Source organism: Periophthalmus magnuspinnatus, chromosome 20, assembly GCF_009829125.3.
Source record: "Periophthalmus magnuspinnatus isolate fPerMag1 chromosome 20, fPerMag1.2.pri, whole genome shotgun sequence".
Classification (NCBI taxonomy): Eukaryota; Metazoa; Chordata; class Actinopteri; order Gobiiformes; family Gobiidae; genus Periophthalmus; species Periophthalmus magnuspinnatus.
Window position 1 is genome coordinate 9,102,363 of NC_047145.1, and position 14,823 is coordinate 9,117,185.

General features: G+C 40.2%; 1 protein-coding gene across 2 annotated transcripts in view; it reads left to right on the forward strand.

Annotated features, from left to right (window-relative positions):
• The first annotated feature begins 976 nt into the window (after positions 1 to 976).
• mkxa (mohawk homeobox a) overlaps positions 977 to 14,823 on the forward strand; it is a 32,164-nt gene continuing 18,317 nt past the window's right edge. For both annotated transcript variants that reach the window (XM_033986266.2, XM_055230032.1), the window contains exons 1-4: positions 977 to 1,172; positions 4,684 to 4,843; positions 8,429 to 8,582; positions 12,589 to 12,936. In XM_033986266.2, coding sequence (XP_033842157.1) covers positions 997 to 1,172; positions 4,684 to 4,843; positions 8,429 to 8,582; positions 12,589 to 12,936 — 838 coding nt within the window. In that variant the 5' untranslated portion in view covers positions 977 to 996. The remainder of the gene's footprint in view (positions 1,173 to 4,683; positions 4,844 to 8,428; positions 8,583 to 12,588; positions 12,937 to 14,823) is intronic.

Here is a 14,823-nt window from a genome sequence, read left to right on the forward strand (position 1 = left end):
CGTGCTGGGAATAATGCGTTTGTTTTTGACAGTAGCCTGAGCAATGTCTTGTAATTGTAGGGTGTTTAATTGAAGTAAGCTAGTGAAAAGTTTAAATGTCGCACACATGTGGAAGCAGCCGGCGTGTACGGTTTGTTTTCTCTGTAAAAAAGAAGAGAGCTAAAGCGAGGCAAGCAAAATAAACAGCTCCGAGTTTACAGTGACAGACCGCAGCGAGGAGACAGCGAAGGAGGCAGCGAGGGCAAGGAGGCAGCGAAGGAGGCAGCGAGGAGATAGAGAAGGAGGCAGCGAGGAGACAGAGAAGGAGGCAGCGAGGAGACAGCGAGGCCAAGGAAACAGTGAAAGGAGGCACCGAATGAGTAAGCGAGGGCAAGAAGACAGCGAAGAAGACAGCGAAGGAGACAACGAAGGAGACAGCGAGGGCAAGGAGGCGCGTGCGGCAAGTGTGCGCGCGGTAGCATCCTTCGACGTTTCATCCTGCTCTGCGTGGTGTGACGTAGTCTAAAATAAATTGGCTTAGAGTAACATTTCTTTAAATAAAACCAAACAATTTAATAGGCAAAAACGAGCTTTAAACGAAACGAGCTTCAACTTAAGCTAGAATTTGATTAAATGTATTACCTGGTTTTGAGTAGCCCACATTTTCTAAAACTAGGCTACTTAAACTATGTCACTATTACTCAACTGGCCTGATAATAACATGAGAAAGTACTATAAGACGTAGGCCTACTTCAAAGTGGCAAAGTGTATCCTACTGTAGACCTAATAGCAGGTTAGTAGTACTCTGATAAAGTCTTAGTAACCTTGTAGTTGATAGAGTTTTAACTGCACTCTACCATTCTTTACCACATTCACTTTTCATTAATTCCAAACTTTTTTTTTTTCTTTCAGGAGTGACTTGGGAACGCTTCGACACACAACAAGGACTTTTATTTTATTTTTCATCCTTATTTACTTTTTCGGCCCCAGTGAAGACCAAGGACTATTTACACAACCATGAATACCATTGTCTTTAACAAACTGAGCAGCCAGGTCCTGTTCGAGGAGAAGGCTCAAGAGGTGGAGATGAGCAGCCGAAATTACCTGGAGGTGATGGACGGGCAGCATCCGGACCTGCTCTCTGTAAACCCGGGCATTCGAGACAGCCAGGCCAACAGGCACAGGCGCAATGGGTATGTACTGAAATGCCAATGGCTTTCATATGGTCTAACAATATTCTGTAGGCTTGTATTGTTTAATTGAGATGAGACTGGTAAAATGACAAAGATAAGATAATGATTTGACCCATGCTCAGTTTGAAGGTTACAGTGTGAACAGTGAAATACATTTTTGTGTCTGTGTCATAGTTGGATGTAAAAAATGGAATAATCAAGCTAGTTATTAATTAATTAATTATTAATCCAGTATAAATTATCCAATTATGGCCAATTTGGAAATGCCAGTTGACCATAATAAACTACTGTTTCTGTCCCTGTCTGAGAGATGGGGATTTAGAATATAGAATTTACGATAAATAAATAAACTAAAAGTAAATCATTTTTGCTTTTTTGCTACTGAAACATGGTGTCCTTGTCTATGCAGTGATTAGCCAGCAATGTAATTTCTCAGTTTTGAAACAGCCAATGGATAAGTAAAAAAAAAAAAAAAAAAGGTTATTGTTCCTGAAGTAATTACTGTGTTGTAATATTTATTTTCGATATTGGTTTTAGTATTGTTTGATTAGGTTCAGATTTTCAATACTTTTGACAAATTTATGTTGTGGTGAAATAAATATTTTTCAAATCTATTATTGCTGTCATCTTCACATTCATATTTACAAAGAATTCTGAAGTCAAAGCCATATCAAATGCAAGAGTGATCCAAAGCCCGTCATCACCAGACTTTGTGCGTAGAAGTAGTGCATGATAAGAATAACTAAGCAGACAGGGCTGACGTCATACAGTATTTCTGAATAAATATTTTGCTCAAATCAAGTAACGGATGTACTCATTGTCAAAATAAGCTGTGCACTGACGAGATGACAGCCGTTCTACCTCGCAGCTGGTTCCAATAGCCTCCTCATCGCCTGCTTCTCATTTAGGTGTTGTTGTTCGCAGCTAATCTTTGAAATTAATAAGTGGGTCAGAAATGTGCGGTAGCTTTCTAAAAAAAAAAGTCCATCTGGATCCAATGACTGAGTTTGTCCTTCAACCTTGTGTGTGGTCGAGTCCGTCTACGCTGTAATAGTTTAGTGACAAGGAACAGGTGTAGGGGGCTGTCGCAACTTTAGTGTTAGCAAAAGTGTGCAAGGTCTAGTGGGATATCTAAGCATTGGGAACGCGGCTGTGCGGGGGAAAGTGCAGTGAAATGTCCTCGAGGATGTACACAGACTTTCAGATTACAAGGAAAATATTTGTAGAACATGAAGCCGAGGCAGAGGAGGTACATGTGAAGGAGTGAGGAGAGCAGCGCTACACTGACATCTACAGGAGAGCAGACTGGGCCAGGTGCATTGCAAAATAGTCAATACTAAGTAAACAACTCTTTTCTACAAGTCAAGATTATGAATCCAACTTCTTTTCTTTTATGAAAAAAAAATGATAATAATGTTATTGACAATAGGGATGGGAATAGCAGGATATATTTTTGAAGTATCCCATTAACAATATTCAGACAATATTATGCCCAAGATAACATGAAAGAAAAGTCCCTAAAATATGTCTATGAGTTGCTGTTTAGGTTTAATATGGAGCATTAAAATTGACCTACAAAAGTGCAGACATTTCACTTTATACATTTATTTAGTTTACAACAATCATTTTCCCCAATTTTATTTTTCATCTGCTCATTTAACTGCATTTTTTTTTATTATAAGCAATATACTTGATATAAAAATATCTTCAAAGCCATATTCACAATACTATCAATATATCAATATGTTGCCCACCTCTATTGGTACCTATGGAGTCTATTAAAGCTGGCATGTTATATGGAGATTATCTGCTTTCATAGCTCAGGCTTAGAGAGCTTGCTACGTGCTTATCTCCATGGAGATGTTATTGCTTTACCTGGAATGTTCCACAGTATAGCATTAAACTTGTTTAATTTCTTGTCAGTGGTGACAACATGGCCGCCAGGTCAAGTTATTTTTATGTATTTTATTTATCTATCAGGGACAGTGTACATTAATCAACATTGCTGTAAATGTACCAGAATTTGTCAGAGAGGTTGTTTTTCATCTGTAGTCCCTGGATAAATGGTAAAAGTTACAGGTCAGTTCTGTGGAACATTTCAGCCAAAGTAACATTTCCAGGAAGACATGCAGGTGGCTTACACATCAAATTGAAATGTACTAGTCATAATAGTCTTGTCAGTGACTCATTCCATGTAGTTGTTTAGATAAGCACATGTTAAACTGACTGTTGTCGAGCCATTTTTGATAAATTGCTCTGTATTGTTAAATTATGTTAAAGATCAGATAATAAAGGTAGGTCTGGTCACTACTGTTTTAAGCTACAGCAAAATAACAGATTGGAATAGTACTACAAACACCTTGTGACTTGATGAGTGCATAAATACTGTTATTATAATGTAAAGATAAATCATAACATTTATAGTGAAAACCAGTCACATATTTCACCTTCCACACTTACTGTACCCAAGAATGTCTGTGTGTTTTGTGTAGCCTCAGCTGGACTTGCATGTTGTTCTGTGAGGGAAACCCAGCAGTATAATTTCAGCTGCCTTGTGTGAAAGCCTTGGCTCGGATGCTAACCCTGTTGCTACATTGTTCTGGGCCCTTCCCTCTCCGCGTATACTGGGGACCTGTTTTTGCTGGCGGTCTGCGGGGCGGCCATTGTAAGATAAACTTCCAGCGGTCTCCCTGGACTGGTGCCTCATTGTTGCGACGTCTCCGACTAATGACAGTGCTCCGAGCAAGAAGATTACACAGCTGACACCAGGCTCATTCTAAGTGTCACAGTGAACAAGATTCACTGACAAGACCACACGCTGGGAAAGTTTGCTTCGAATTATAATTGAGATTTTAAGTTGCCTTTTTGTTGATTATTGCAAATGTCCAGTTTAAAAAAGTTAAAATGTTGCACTATGTAACTTTCCTGGTCACCTGCTTGTCTCCATGACGACATAATTACTTTGCCTGGAATGTTCCACAGTATATGAAATGTCATCAAATCAATCTAGCTTTTATGTTTTATTGGTGAAAAAATACCTTAAAATCACACATTCTTAAAGCGAACAGGGTTGCCTTGTCTCCACAGGTCTGAGCTATAACTTGGCCTGGTGCTTGTCTTCAAATTAGAGATAAGTTTAATGCAATACCTTCTAGATAAAGCAATAACATCTCCAAGACAACAAACAGATGGCAGATCCTATGACAGGAAAGTTACTTAATGAACCTTTAAAATGGCCACATGTTTGAAATATGCAAGACTTAATCATTTTGTTGTGTTTAAAAAGAGTGGCTGATGGAGAGTCAGACATAATATTTCATCCTAATTTAGTCCACAACGAAATGACAAATTTTACTATTTTACTTAAAATCCATCAGTCTAAATGATTTGTCAGAAAAATAGTCAAGATGACAACATCACTCACCATTTTACTTTGTTTAGAAAGTCTCTACACTCTTGTAAATGTCATTTGTTAAGTTTCTCCTATTCTTTTGTCTCTCTCTCTCTCCAGCGGGCGCCCGAGTGGAGGGAAGGTGCGGCACAAGCGTCAGGCGTTACAGGACATGGCTCGGCCGCTCAAACAGTGGCTGTACAAGCACCGAGACAACCCCTACCCCACCAAGACCGAGAAGATCCTGCTGGCCCTGGGCTCACAGATGACCCTGGTGCAGGTCAGACGACACACTTCCAGCTCCACACGTCCAAGTCAATAGTCTTTCAAAGAGCCATTGGCAGACCATACTTTTCCCTATAATTTTCATAAATGTGGAAAAGCAATTGTAAAGTCGGGTGGATGGTTTATTTTTAGATCACTTGGTAGAAGCCAGATACAGAGATGAGTGTTCATCGGTCACGTTTGATTGTACTTTTAAAATAAATGCAGGCTTTTCATCAGTTTTCAATGTGATCAGTAAAATATAGTGGCTGGCAGTGGTGCCGTGAATTTTTCCAGTTGAAGTGTTTCTGAAGCAAACAGTGAGAGTGTGCAGTCTATGTGTCCTTGGACGCAAAGATCTCTGTGACTCTGGCCCTGCTGTCTAGCCTGAGTGAAGGTGCGTCACATGACATTTCTGTTGCTGTGATGGGGACCACCACCTGTTTGTTTGTCTCCATGAAGATGTTATTGGTTTGTCTGAAATGTTCCACAGTATGGCATTAAAGTTATCTAACTAGCTAACATATATTTAATTAGGTGTTTTTTTTAGGCACATATTCTTTTTAAAATAATTTGTAAGTTCTGACTAATTCATGTGTATTGTCCTTAACCTTTGTTATTTCTGTTTCTTTTTTTTTTTTATTTTATTTTTTTAATGGTGGTTAAGTTTCATTTGCTGTCAAGATGAAAACCTTAACATTAGTACATCCCCATTGCTGCATCACTTAGAGCTGCCTGTTGCTAGCGTAGCCTGTGGCATGTGCAGCTGTGTTCTGTATTAGGCTGGTGATCTCTGCACTGGGCCTGAGAGAGTCTGCAGCAGCGGAGCTTGCACAGACTCCTGATCTGCTGCTGACATATCACACACTGTGTTTGTTTTTGTGCGGGGCTGAGCATAGACAGACGGATGCTTTGTGTCGGACCTCAGGGTCAAAACAAGTCCGAGATGACACCCAAACAGCAGACTCGAGTGTCCAGGGTCAAAACAGCAACAACTTCCATCACTTCGACTCGACTGTGTTATTTTAAAAACTTATCTCCCATCTTGTGTACACATCATTACCGACACATTTGGAATAACATCCGAACTGGAGATGGAATGAAAACACACAACTGGTGGATTTGTTGCTTATGAAGAAGCAAAAAAAATGTACAGTGTAATTTTTATGACTATTTGAGCATATTTCTTAAGATTTACCTGTCAGACGCAGCCATTTTACACAGTTAGCATATCAATAACAGGCTAATGACTCTGCCCCGAGCGGCCATCAGCTGACAGCCTGAGTGACGGCTGGCTTCCTGCTGCCATTTCAGAGACGTACTCTTAGACTCTCTCGGATCCAAATATAATTGCATTGAATGGGCCGCACTGTGCTACTGTAGCTGTGGTCAGGCTCCTATCCAAGTCTGACCTTCTGTTAAGTTGTACTAACATCGCCACTTCACTGGTCATTAGCATCAGTTGCTATTGCTAATTATGCAGGGGTTTGTGCCAGAATGACTCCACCAGAGATGTGTGGCCGGCTATACAGTATTATTGCTTGAAGCTACAGATACAAACAATATAATTATAGCCTACACATTTGTCTGTGATTTGAAATTTATAAAATGTAGTTTGCATCATTTAGTCAATTTAATGGTCAATTGTTGATAGCACCAGACAGAAGCACCAGGCTCTCTTCACTAAGAATCATGCGTAATAACTGCCTGACACTATCCTAGACACCAGTAGAAAGGACTAAGTGGGCAGGGCTGAAAGTTCAACCTAAAACATGTTTCTCACCCATGGTATGAAATCAGGTACAGGCCCTATTTACTTTACTTACTTTACTTCAAAACAATGAAAGATCATCATGTTATCTTTCATTGTTTTGAACATGCTATATTTGCCAGAAACAACATATTAACATGTTTTACAAGTTTCACTTCCGCTTCCTTCAGAGCATTATCACAACACAATCAGCATTCATCCGGCTAATGAAACTACTGCACATTACATCAGGTTTGTGAACAGCTGTGTACAGTTTTGTATCATGTTTTTGTTTATTTATGGAGAATTGTTGTATGGGAGCATGGGTGACGTAGGCTTGTGGGCTGAGCATTGGACAGAATCTTACAGCTAATCATAAGGAGGCTTTAAATAGAACCCAAGAGAGATAAAATACTCAAACATGCATAGATGACATATAAAACATCTGTTTCTAATGAGGGAACAATTTTATAACATGGCAGAAAGCTTAAAAAAAAACTATTGTGCATAATACTCCATATTTAAGCCTTGTTCTTTGGTCATTCATAGTCAGATCATAGTGACGTCTTTCCCTCTCCGTCCCCACACCAGATGTTCCACAGGTCGCTCCAGCCACTCTCATGTCCTTGCTGCCAGTTAGAGCGCATCACTTCCTGTGCTTTTCCCCTGGCTGCAGGTGTTCAAGTGTCTAAATCCGTCATGTTCTGCAGCCCGACCCACTTGTTCCATGTGTATTCTTCACAGTTTGTACTTGTACACTGTTCCGTTTCTCCATTATCGAGCATTAGGCGGTTGCGCCGTGGCTCCTACAGTCTCCTCTACGGTACACAGCACAGACACGAGTCATGTAGTTCAGCCAGGGCTCAGCAATCTGGCAAAAGATCCTCAAAGCGACATCATCTGAAACCGGAGGGATCATTATGTTATTGTTTAACACTGGCTGTGCACTGAGCGGAAATATCAGAACTAACACTAGAATAGTTTGGGATAGGACATTGTAATATAAGAAGTGGAAATTATGGAGAGAGAAATTTGAGCAAATGGTCAGAGTTTGAGTGAACTAGGAGAATGACACAATGATGAGCACTGGATGCTCTACCAACTGAGCTAAACCCCACTGTACATTATTTCACATTATGTATAAAAGCTTTTATTAATATTTCTGCCTCCTCTGTGGCTTCTCTCCAGAGTGGGATCTCATTCCAGATGTGACTTTGCCAGCCGCCTGTCACAGCCTGTGCACTCAGGCACTATCCCCTGGCCCTGTGTCTCACACAGAGCATGTGGGATGGTCTTATTTAATGAGAAACCTGACACAGAAACGCACATCAGAAAATAAGTACTCTAGCATAAGTCCTCTGTCCCAGGCCCTCAATAAGCCGCTTGAAGTCTGTAGAGCATGAAAAGTTATTCTAGTATAACATCTAATGGTCTCCGTTCCCAGTGAAAGTGAGAACACCAGCTCAAGTGTCCTTTTTATTGCATCTTCAAGGCCCTGTTTGGAAAAAATCTATTATTCCAAGAAGGCAGCAGGCTCCAGAATAAGCAGCAGGGATGTGCGTCTCGGTCGGAACGTCGGTTAATGGAACGTTGCTTTCGCTGCTGCATTTGGAAAGTGTTAAATATTTCTACATGGCCACTGATGCAAAGAAGATGCACTCTAGGGTGTCTGGGATGTTTCTCTAAGTTTCACTTAGATAATTTGTTGTAACCCAACCCATTTCCCTTCACTCTTGTTTTTGTGAATGAGACAGAGCATACCCAAAGCACACACTCTCATGGAGGACAGTCTTTGCTTTGGCAGTGGAGGTGTTTGGACACATAATCATATTGTGCTGGTGTTGTGTGCAGGTCTCAAACTGGTTTGCCAACGCTCGGAGGCGGCTGAAGAACACGGTGAGGCAGCCCGACCTGAGTTGGGCTCTGAGGATCAAACTCTATAACAAATACGTCCAGGGCAATGCCGAGAGGCTGAGCGTGAGCAGTGACGACAGCTGCTCTGAGGGTACGGCACATTCTTTTTACACACTATTCAATCAAAATAGCCACAATGTATGCTCTACTACAGTTACACACCTGACTTACATTTACCCAATCTGAAGGTACACTGTTCAAACCCTGCTCCAACACACACTGTTGCAGATTTAGCTTGTTATTGGTTTAGACACTCTGCCTACTCCCTGCTTTATTAATATTATTAGTGACAGAAACTCATTATAGGTCAGGTGAAGTATCATATCAAATATACTTTATTCATGGAACATCTGCAAAACACAGAGTACACAATAAGGACAATACAGATATGTTAAATAGAATGTTAAAAATACACAAGTTTAGCCAAAGAATAGTTGAAATACATATCCCTTAGCATAGAAACATGCATTCAAAAGACAATTAAGGTGTAGCTATAGTTATGAAAGTACTTTAGTGCATCAGAACAAAACAGACAAAACTGCAGAGCAACACTCGCCCTGGTTGCCAGCAGTGCAGAGCCCTTGCTAGAATGTACAAAAATAAGTTAAAAATGTATATCAAACAACCTACTTATAGTGACATGCTTAATTATCTTTACTTGTTGACACAGCATTTTCAGGTTTTGCATAAAATTCAGTGAGAATTATGCTTGCCAGACTTTGCTGTCATGTATAATTCAATCTTCATCCCTGATAATGTGGGAGAAGTAAATCTTGTCACATAAAATATATCATGTTGAAATAACCTGACACTGCTTGAGAGGTAGGACGTCTGTCAATTCTGTGCAGTGGCCTCACATCAAACTTTGTGCCCCAAAACTCTAATTCAGGGTAGTGAAGTGAAAGCAGGCCAAAGGTGGTTCTGGTTTGGGTCTGCAGTTCTAACGCTGCTCTGATCTGTGGAGGTTGTGTGGCCCAAAAAGACTGCAGGCTCCACACACTGTCATTAGGACACCCCACGGAGCCAAGCCCGTCTGCAGCCTGCAATTCAACATGACACTGTGTATTTACTGCAAAACACACTGTACAGATGAGAGTTATACCATAAGAGAGAAATACAACTTTATATTAGATAGCTGAGTATGTGGAATGTTGCAATAAATTAGTTTTTACAATATGCTATTATGTGGCCGTAATCTCACACAGAGTATGACTAAAATAAGAAGATCGTGACTAAAATTTGACTTTTGAGGTAGTGTTGAACAATTTGGAAATAATATTGAATTCAGCTTTTTTTTTTTTGACAAGCCCTGCGATTATGATTAAACTCCAGAAAAATTGACCGAATAAGACAGGATATTTTTTTTGTTTGTGGAGATGAAATATATAAATATCGTACTTAAGTAATTGCAACCATTACAATTAGCTAATTGCCTTCATTCAAATTATCATTTCAATATTTTTGGAAAGAATTGATGGAGGATTTTATTGTTATGGTGACATATTTAAGTCTTCGCAATGTGATTTTGGCATAATTTAATATTGCAGTACCTGGTATTTATAATTAGGGTTGTCAAAAGTATCAAAAATCAGATACTAATTGATACTTAAACTAGTATCGAAACTAGATACTAATTTGAGCAAGTATTGATACTAAAAAAGTCACATTCACTGCAAAGAAATGACCTTTCAATGAATATCTTTTAAGTGATCTTGAGCTCTATCAGTACTAGCATAAAACTACATAGACTAGTATACGCCCATTGACCACTGTACAAATGAGGGATTACATAGATATTACATTACATAGATATAAAAGAAAGTACTATGATGTTGAAAATGACATCAGCATTTTTTAAATTATAATTGTAGTATTAGGATCGTTATTGAGTCTATTCTTTAGCATCAAAATCGAGTTTGAAATTTTGTATTGTGACAGCGCTAATTAGAACTTTGTGATATACTATGCAATTCAAGTACACTACATGCTGATTCTCCAGGGAGGAGAGCACAGAACATGATCCACCAGAGACATAATATCCAACACATGCAGTCACGCTCTGAAAGATGAACAAAGATGAGCACCTCTTTGGTGTGAGGAGTCTTTAATTACACTTCCCAGGAGGTGAAGCTGAGCGTGTGGCTGCTGTGGAATGCATGCGCACTGTTTGCATTGTGTCTGCCGCAGGCCACCGTACCACCAGGGCCTCTCTATATCTGCCCGACTCCTCTCCTTGTCACATTATGGTCATGGAACTGCTCCCACTTCTGTGAGGGTGCCAAAAAGAGCCCTCCATTATGTTTGTAAGCCTGTGTGCTTTTGTCTCTCAGGCTATTTCTGGGGCCCCTGTGACCCCACTGACCTGCAGAACATTCCTCCTACTGTCCTCAATGTGCTCAATGTGTTTGACACTTACAGTAGGGCAGCACTAACTAGAGTTGATTGAACTGGAATTAGTCACGGTACTAACATTTCAAACTCGATTTACATACTAAAGGGTTATTCTTTCTTTCTTTAAATAAGAGAATGTAATTTTCAGCATCAAACCATAGCACTTTCTTTTATATTACCATGTGGCCTTATATCTGAGTAATCCATCAGTCGTCCAGGTATGTTCCATAGTGGTCCATGCGTGTATACTAGTCTATGTGGTCTTATACTTGCTGTAAATGCAGGTCAAGATCATTCTAAAATTATTCAGGAAAGGTTCATTGCCGAGGCAAGGCAAGTATATTTGTATATTTATAGCACAGTTCGTACATAAAGTAATTCAAAGGGCTTTACAGAATGAGAAAGACATAAAAATCAAGAAAGACGTAAAAAATCAAAATTTAAAAAATATTGATAATCGCTCAAAAGAGTACTTAGTTTCAATACTAGTTTTAGTATCGATTAGTATCTGATTTTTAATACTTTTGACAACCCTAACTGGAATTAAACTTATCTGGTTCTGAACTGTGGCCTTCAAAAGGATTTCCTCAAGCCTTATTTTATTGCTACTATATCTTAAAAGTAAAACTGTTACAAAATAACCTTTCCATTCCATCATAATTTTCCAAGATACATCATTTTATATTAGATTTTTTATCCATTATAATGTGTCTGCAAATGGTGTTCCTCAAGGCTCCATTTTGGGACTGTTGCAATATAGCCAATAACTTCTCCATTACTGTGTTTGATTACTATGTATTGGTAGTTATAAGTGCTGCAGGGCACAGCAGGTTGTGTTTTCAGTAGGAGGGTTTTATTCAGCTCTGTGCTGCGACTAAATGCCCGATCAGCTCTATTATTATTTTACAGACAATGTGGTCAAGATCCAGACGTACCCATTCAGTCAGACGATCTTCCCTCAAATAGAAAAGATGGAGAGGGAGCTATAAGGCTACTACATGTGGTTTTGATATGTGGGAGCTATAATTCTAATTCGGCCCAGACTGAATCAAATGTCCGACCTGCCTAAATTACTAAATTACAGACTTGGCAGCGACAGAATCTGGAGTGAACTTCTCCCTGATTTTGCTCTGCCAGGGGAGATGTGTTTTTTCACTGCAGTGTTTTATCTTTCCCCTCTCTTTCATCAGGTACAGACCTGTGTTCACTTCAATATCGTCAACCACAGAGCTCCCTGGAAATTATTTATTTCTGCAAGGGCACTTAGATGGAGAGGAAATGGACTACCATCCGTTATGGTTTGGTAATATGTCTCAAGTCTCGACCCAGCTCTTTGTACTTGAGACAATGCCAACTGCAGGGCAAGCGTGCCTGCTTGAAGTTTTCCTGCCCTGGGATTTAGTGATTAGTCTAAAATAACCAGAGCCAGTTTAAGTAGCTACGAACATGGAGCACTGTGGGAAATGAGATGAGGTGTATTTCATTTAAAAGGGAAAATTAGAAAATTGCAGTTCAAGTATTGTTTCAACACATGCACATTGTTGGAAAGTGATTCATGGTAACATTATTACATTCTTTAATCAAACAGGAACTGATTATGATTTCTGAGAGAAAATATGTATGCTTTTTATTATGTCTTGATTCATGGGACTCTATTCTGTTCAATGCAATTTGCTTTCATTGATTTTTTTATGTTTTTATGTTAGATGTGGACAACCCTCAGAGGACACAAAGCAGCCCCGAGGAGCTGAACAAACCCATGTACCCGAGCGTGATCAAGAAAGAGGGCTCCTCCAGGGTGGGCATGGCCATGGGGATGAGTGCAGGGCTCCGGGCCGCTGCAGAGCCAGAGGACTATGTGTCTCCCCCTAAATACAAAAGCAGTCTGCTACACCGCTACCTGAACGACTCGCTGCGCCACGTCATGGTGGCCAACGCCGTCATGGACGCTCGCAGGAGGAACCACTCTGGCTCCTTCAGCTCCAATGAGTACGATGAGGAGCTGCTGTCGCCCTCCTCCTCTGAGGCCGAGGCCAACTTTGTTTATCGCGCTGGTAAGACGCCACATTTCTCACATTCTTTCCCCTCCACAATCTACATTACACACGACATCCCTCACTCGCTGCTGTTTGGTCCCTCACATCTGCACTTTTGTTTGAATTCCTCTTCGTCCTCCATTATTTCCAGCTGTCCTCTGTCTTTATGTTACACCACCTCTGCCAGCTCACACTGTTCTCTCCCACCTCGCTCCTTTATTTAACAAGTGTTTGTGCTGCTAAATGTGCTGCTTGTGACACCCTCACACACACGAACTGTAGTGGAGGAATTCCCCCAGCCGGCTGCTCTGACCAGGCCCAGTGTCCAGACACAACACACTCCTGTAGGGCTACTGTTTGGCAGGCTTCTGCTCCTGCTATAGTCCTGCTGAGAGTCCAGGAACACCATGTGCATGTTATGTCAAAGCAAACACGCTATTTTAGGATCACACTTTTTGTACTTTTGCTGAGGGAAACTACATTTACAGTTTAGTAATACCTTATACATCATGTGCCTGGTGTTATATTTGTTTATTTATAGTAAAATATAATATAGCTAAATACTTAACCACCAGTGTTTCTGGTAAAACCCCTCTGTTGATGTAGAATAACATAAAATTATGCTTTTAATTTCAGTTTAGTTAGTTAAAAAAAATATGCTTCAATAAATGTTTGTTTTCTCAAGAAACATCACAATCTGATCACGTGTAGTCCTGCGAAAAACGTTATTCCTCATCAAAATTTGACCCCTCCAGACTGATAACAATAGATACAACATATCTCATGTTTAACTGCCATTGTTTTAGTTTACAACCTTGTATCAGTGCTGCTCACATGTACAATTTGTTCTATCATGTTTCTCAATGTTTGCAGATTTCAGGGTTGTTCAAGCTCCTCAGGCTATGAATATTTAGACCTTTTTTCAACTCCTTACATGTTGTTTTAAGCTTTTCACTGAGGACCCACTCTTTCTTTCACATTATTTCCAAAGTTTTCACAAAAATTCTCTCAACTGTTTTGACAGAGCAATATTATAACACATTGTTGACAGCCAAGCCACAAACTGCCTTGACTAAACTTTTTTTTTTTTTCTACAAGTTACATTGTTTAGATATACAATCTAAATGTACACATTGTTGCGGTTTGTGAAAATGAATTCAGTCTCCTCTCCTGTGGCACAAGTCAAATGCAAGGTCAAGGCAACGACAAATATGTTTCAGCTTCTCAGAGCCAAAATTCTTCTGCGCTGCTTCACCGACAGCGACAGTTACAACTCTTTGCATCCAAATACTTCAAACCTTGTGACCGGAGCCCATTTTTCACAGCAAGGCACCTGCTGGGAGCCACAGATGGTGACGGAAACAGAGAAACGAATGGACCAGGAGAGACTTGTAACTCCTCTCCAAGCACACTTTAATAACCTCCACCCCAACGCGACTCCATCCATGTACCAGGCTGGCCTTGTGTTTCCAATCCACTCTAACAGTTTTATCTCTACGCTTCATATCTTTCCCTGGCCCTGATGTCTTTGCCTCCATCTTGGATTTCTCGAGCAAGTGTTACTGTGTTACATCCACACATGGAAATTTCTTTGCGGCACTGTTGACTCATGGGAAAGAACACCTGCCTCGCCACTCCCATCCCGTCGAAAGCAGGCGAAAGCGAGCAAAGCAAAGCACTCCAAATGAAAAGTGGATTTGTGGACCTCTTCTGATCTGGCCCACGCACACACCAGTAATTATGTACTCAGGGTGACTTCATTTCCTCAAAGGGCCTTGCACATTACAGATACTCCAGTCTGGAAGTCATTCGTCTTTGATTTTCTTTACATTTTTTTGGAACGACTGAATTGTACAGCAATAGCACAATCTATAGACATCAGTTTTAAACTTTGACGCTCCAAAT